At 45.3% G+C, this 6,000-nt stretch overlaps 1 protein-coding gene across 7 annotated transcripts in view; it reads left to right on the forward strand.

The window, feature by feature from the left end:
* The window catches only part of Atp2b3 (ATPase plasma membrane Ca2+ transporting 3), a 70,647-nt gene extending 64,647 nt beyond the window's left edge, over positions 1–6,000 (forward strand). For 4 of the 7 annotated variants that reach the window (XR_015646195.1, XM_087599268.1, XM_087599269.1 and 1 more), the window contains one exon: positions 2,453–5,626. Coding sequence is in view for 6 of the 7 variants with exons in the window: in XM_087599268.1 (XP_087455394.1) it covers positions 2,453–2,773 (321 nt within the window). In the remaining variant the exon portion in view is untranslated. Of the gene's footprint in view, positions 1–2,452 lie in introns of all 7 variants that reach the window. The other 3 variants (NM_001431573.1, NM_001431572.1, NM_133288.3) reach the window with 2 other exon arrangements.

Consider the following 6,000-nt stretch of genomic DNA (forward strand, 5'->3'; position numbering starts at 1 on the left):
TGCATGTGATGTACAGGTGCTGGTGCATCAGGCGCTCTGTGCTTGGATCTGGCAGAGGTAGAAGCAAATAGAATAGGCCAGAGCAGCAGTAGCTGTAAAAGGCAGGGAGGAGCATGTGAGAGTTAGTGCCTTGTAGCCTGAATTTCTTTCTTCAGGGAAGGGCTGTGGAGTTGAGTCAGGTGCAGTGACCCCTGGGTAGGTTTGAACAGGGTCTCTGGCCTGACCATGTGAGGTCTAATTAAGGAGAATGGTGTGGCCAGTCACCTTAACAGATTCTCCCAGAATCAAGGGCAGCAATGTGCAGCTCATTTTCTGTTTTGTGAAATGATGCTGTAGTGGACAGCTGGATGTTACCAGCACCAGTATTTCAGTCTTGCCCTAATTAATAAAGCAACGTTGGAATTGAATTATTTTCTTTTCATTAAAATTTGTGAGAACCTTCAATTTCTATGTTAACCCTATTTAAGCAACCAGACTGAGAATAGTGGCCTGAAGAACAGCTAGCCATCCACAATCTAACAGAAAAAAATTCAAACTGGATCTCAAATGTGGATTTAGAAAACTCCCATTTTCTAGAGCCTTTTGACTCACTTCTTTGCATTCCAAAGGCTGTGATTTAGGAGCACTGTGCTTGACCTGGCTGAGTTGTCACCCCTAAGGTCCTAACTAGAGAGCTGAAAGGGACTCATTGTAGTCTGGGTGATTCATTGTCAACTGTTCCAATAAAGGACCACCAAGTAAACATAGTTAGCTTTTCAGCCAGCTCTCTGCTGCAACTGAACAACCTACCCTTGTAACATGACAGCAGCCACAGACAGTACACAGATGAATGGGCATGGCAGCTTGCCAATAAACTTTATTTACAAAACCAGAAGAGGTCCAGGGTTCATTCACCTTTTGGCCAGAGTTTACAGATACATTAATGAAACCATGAAAACCAAATCCTAGCTCCCTGAAATGACTTAGAAATTATAAAGTGCCTACGCCTCACACAGGGAAGAACTAACTGGACCCAGTTATCCTCCTGGAGAATTGATAGTCCTTCTGTTCTCTACACAACCTGGAGGCCATCATGGCTAACTTTGTGTTTCTAGGGACAGTTGATATGAGCAGCTGTGCTGGTACTGGCCTGTGTGATATCTAGCAGAAGCCTATTCATTAACCTCTAGTTTTAAAAGCATGAAGGGATCCAGCATGTGGGACCAGGGAGAGATCACAGAGGCAGTTTCTCTGTGGCTTGAAAAATGAGACCGGAGTGTGTGAGTGAATATGGGAAATCCAAGGAGGGATAGGCTGATTCTCGGGCAAATTCTAAAAGCACTGCCCTGCAGGAGGAACTGGTGGCAGGAGGGGAATGTGAGTTTGGTTTAGGGCACATGGCCATAGTGGTGGGAAGGTCTAAGTATTATGGGAAACACTTCCTTGGAGAATATAACACTGATGTGAATGGGGTAGGCAAGGAGCATGTGGACAAGCACAAAGCTCTCTGAATAAAAGCTCACACAGGAGGAAGAGGAGAGGGGTGTTTTGGAGGAGAACAGACAGAAAGATAGATTCCAAAGGGGCTGCTGAGGACACCAAATATCTAATGAGACCCATGTAGCTATGATCCAGAGCTGGAAGAAGACCATGAGGATAACTGGTAGACAGAGACAGCTGAGTAGGAATAGGCTTGGTACATGCAAACCCAAGTGTGGCCATTTTCAGTCTTGGTCTCCAGGTTAGGGCCAGTGGGCTCCTAGACCCAGAGCTCTGGGGAAGAGATACTGTTGTAATCCCTACATAGCTTTCTGGCTTTATACAGAGATATGGACAAAGAGGAAGAATAAGAGAGACAGGACAGAGCTGAAACATCCCAAGACAAAGAAACAGTACGGGAAGTGATTTCAGAGCCTCTGATAAAGTAAAAGAATGCCAGGCAGGAACAGTGTTAGGGAGGCTTGAAACGTTTTCAGAAGTGAGAATTCAAGTGTGCAATATGCCCCTGAAAGAATGACTGAGATATAGGTGCAGAAATGGCCACCAGCACATTCTTCAGAGAATCTCAGTATATTTGTCTTTTACCTAATTGGAATTCATATTGAGCAAAAATCTCAGGTGCCACCTAAGCCAATCCTGTTCCCAGGACAAGGACCAGGAAGGGAACAGGCATAAGTCCATTGTTCCAGGATATCTACCCAGGTCAGGGATCTCTTCAACATGAAAGCCCAGACCTGTAAACCTTTACAATAGTCCATCAAAACCATCTCACTCCCTACAAGTCCCTCAGTGTGTAAATATTCATCATGCAGTGTGCCAGCCGCTGATGTGGGCACAACTTTCCAGCACCAGCCAGCCATTGACTGTCTCCTCTCCTTTCTTCTCCCTCCCTTCTCCTCTCCCCACTCTCTTCCCTTTCTTCCCTTCCCTTCCCCCATGTGGGCTCTGCTCTGTCCATCCCCCTCCACTTCAGATCCGAGTGGTGAAAGCATTCCGTAGCTCGCTTTATGAAGGCCTGGAGAAACCAGAATCCAAGAGTTGCATCCATAACTTCATGGCAACACCCGAGTTTTTGATCAATGACTACACCCACAATATTCCGCTCATCGATGACACAGATGTGGATGAGAATGAAGAGCGCCTGAGGGCCCCACCTCCCCCACCCCCTAACCAGAACAACAACGCCATAGACAGCGGCATCTACCTGACCACGCATGCCACCAAGTCAGCTACCTCTTCAGCATTCTCTTCCAGGCCTGGGAGCCCACTCCACAGCATGGAGACATCCCTCTAACCAGAACTTCTCTCAGTGTGCGCGTGCGCGCGCGCGCACACACACACACACACACACACACACTCTCACACACACACATATTCTCTCTCACACACACACATACACATACATGCATGCATGCACATACATTCTCTCTCTTTCTCTTACACACACACACACACACACACACGCGCGCGCGCGCGCGCGCGCGCGCACAGTCACATGCACCCAGAGAGGGGAACCCGTGCACCTGCCAAAGAGGGAAATGACTAACATGGCTAAAGACTTTACTTATGTGGTATTTGCAAGAAGCCAATTGCATTCAATAAGAGGACAGCCCACTAGGCTTTTTACTAGGTTCCCAGAAGGTGGGGGAAGGAGAAAAAAGGAAAAGAGAGGGAGGTTCTTTACCCGATGTGAAGGAAAAAGAGAGCATGAGACAAGATACACTTCCCACCATTTTTCTACTGATGCTTCTTTTTTTAATGAACACTAGTTCCACCATGTGTTCACTATTTGGGCTGTGCAATGCGGTAGGGGCTAGCTGAGCCTATTTGGAGCTTTGCTATACCCATAACAAAAAAAAAGAAAAGAAAAAGAAAGAAAGAGAGAAAGAAAGAAAGAAAGAAAGAAAGAAAGAAAGAAAGAAAGAAAGAAAGAAAGAAAGAAAAAGAAAAAGTACCAACCAAGAAAGAGGTAGTTGTGCTGACAGGCCACCAGAGGGAGCCACCAGTAAAGGTACCTTCTACTGCAACGCACACAAGACCCATCTGCAGACCGCATGTGTGTGCGTGTGTCTATATGTATGTGTGTGTGTCTATATGCATATACATATATATGGCAAAATTCATATTTAAAGAATAAGGAACTATTTATTGGCATGATATTTCTATTCTTCTCACCAGGCATTTCCCTTTTGAAATTTCATTTTTGAATGTAGTAAGGTTCTTTTCAGGGAACAAGACTGCAAGAACATCCTCTTGGTACGGTACTTCCCTCCCAAGCCCCTGACCCGAGGATCTCCATACCTGACCCTGTTGAGATTCCAGAAGAGGCAGTCTGGGGGGTGTTGTGCAAGGCCTTGCACTTAGAACCTTTGTACTTTAAGACCTCTACCTGTAGAGTAAGACTTTTCAATGGCATTTTTATTTAAAAGGAAAATACCAAAGTATTGATGATAGTGGTCCCCTCCAGTGCGCAGCAAGGCAAGTTTTGGTTTTGGCTTCCTTCCACTTCATTTCCAACACCTTCACTTTTGGATGGCAGCTTTCTGTTTCCATACTTCAACTTTAAAAATGTGATGAACCCTAGGAAGAGCTGTGATGGAACAGAGACAGATGCCAGGCAAGAACAGTCCATGTTCATCACTGTCATTTCTCTGGACTTGTACTATGTACTTTGGCAAATGACAGCAAGTACTCACTGGATCACCTCAGTGACTTCGAGGGCATGGGTGTGTCACTCACCAAAGCATGCTTCCAGCCCAGGTCTTCTTGCCCACAGGGCAAATCCAACCCAGAAGCCAGAACTATAGAAACAAAATATTGTGTGGAAAGTGGCCCTCTTTCCTGATGCCATTGTTCTTCTCTGGCTGTTGCCTCTTCTGGGCCTGTGGGGACTAAGCATGGGGTCAGTCAGCAGGCCTTGGGTCCATCTAGACAAGTAAGACTGGGAAATCTAGGTCTGGGGATCCTGAGACATTTTCTTCCAGGAGCCTGTCCCAGCAGTGTGGGCATCCATTGTACCAAGCCTGCTTTCCTAGAAAGAGTGATAACCTGAGAGAAGGCAGGGGAAAGAGGTCCAATGTCTGCTGCCCTGCCAGGGAAGCCCAGGCTGACGAATCTCTTCCTAGTGGAAAGCTGACCTTCCTCTATGCTCCTAGGTCCTGAAACTGGATGCTCACAGTAACAGAGGTGAAATTGGCAACCTTGAGGTTCTTCGCCTTCTGAACTTATGGATGTCACACTTTTTAGGAAGATGTCTAGAATCTCACTCCACTCCCACATATGCCTGTCACTTGAGCTCAAGGTTTGTCTGCCTGGAGACATGTGTGAATTGAGAGATGGACAGGAGCTGCATTTACCCCACTCCCCTCTCACACCACACCACTAAAAGCTTGTCTCAGCTTTCTGGCATCCACAGAAAGTCAAATGGAAACTTGCTATTTCCACTGGTCACACCAATGCCATGTCACCCCTGAGCAGGAGTAGTCACATCTCGGGCAAAAGAATTTTGATTACAAGAAAACTCCACTTTAAAATGCCAGCTACAAATCATATAAAGCCATCCCTTTTTTCTAAAGGGCATATTGAGAATGTTTCCCATTTGTAAATTGTTCCCTGATGTCCTTGTTTAAACAACCACAGCAAAAGGGCAACTTGGTTTGCTGAGGGTCTCTGTGTTCTTCAATAATTAATCAAAATGTGGAGTATTGTGACTGAAGCGGGTCAGCTGTGTCCAGCTATGCTCATGGGCTTCTTGTCATCCTCTGTTGTAGACATACACATAGAGCAAATGGCCATTATGTATTAAAAAGCCAACCCTCAATGATGCTGTGTAAAGTTGCCTGATGTCAATGTCAATTGTGTGATATCCAGGCTGCCTTTGTGCTGAGCTGTGGGGTTCAGAAAAGGCCCTGGGAACCCACATCATCTGTTCTGGTTCTTGTACAGTCTTCAGGCCGAGAGACCTGTCTCATCGGAAGCTTCTCTTTATAAAGCATTATACTATATGGAATGGCTTGGCCAACTGTGTTCAGTTCATAAATATGTTTTACATTTTTATCTGCCTGTTATAAAGATGAACAAAATATCTTAATGAGGAAGAGCGCAGATGAATAATAAATTAAAATCTGTAGTTGAATTTCCTAATTTACACAATAGACCAAAATTTTTGTGTATAAAAAATGAATGGGTCTGAGTCACATGTATAATTTATTATTTGGTAACTTCCTATGTGGAACCAAACAAAGGTAATTTGCATGCCATTGAGCCAGGGCAGGAGAAGCCACAGGCATGACCTTCTCTATGCCTGCTGCCACAATGGATTCTATGGCAAGAAAGAGCACAGACCCTGTTGGCAAGAGATACTCCACCTGTGCTGCCTCCCAGCAACTGGTTTGACCAGGTAAAACCTGATGAAAATATTCAGGCCACTGTCCTTGCATGGGGCAGTAGAAGAGTTGTGACAATTCTGTCTTCAGAACTTTTTCAACTTTTCAAATTAAACTCCATGCCATTTACCACCAA

This window comes from Rattus norvegicus, chromosome X, assembly GCF_021556685.1.
Source record: "Rattus norvegicus strain SHRSP/BbbUtx chromosome X, alternate assembly SHRSP_T2T, whole genome shotgun sequence".
Taxonomy (NCBI): Eukaryota; Metazoa; Chordata; class Mammalia; order Rodentia; family Muridae; genus Rattus; species Rattus norvegicus.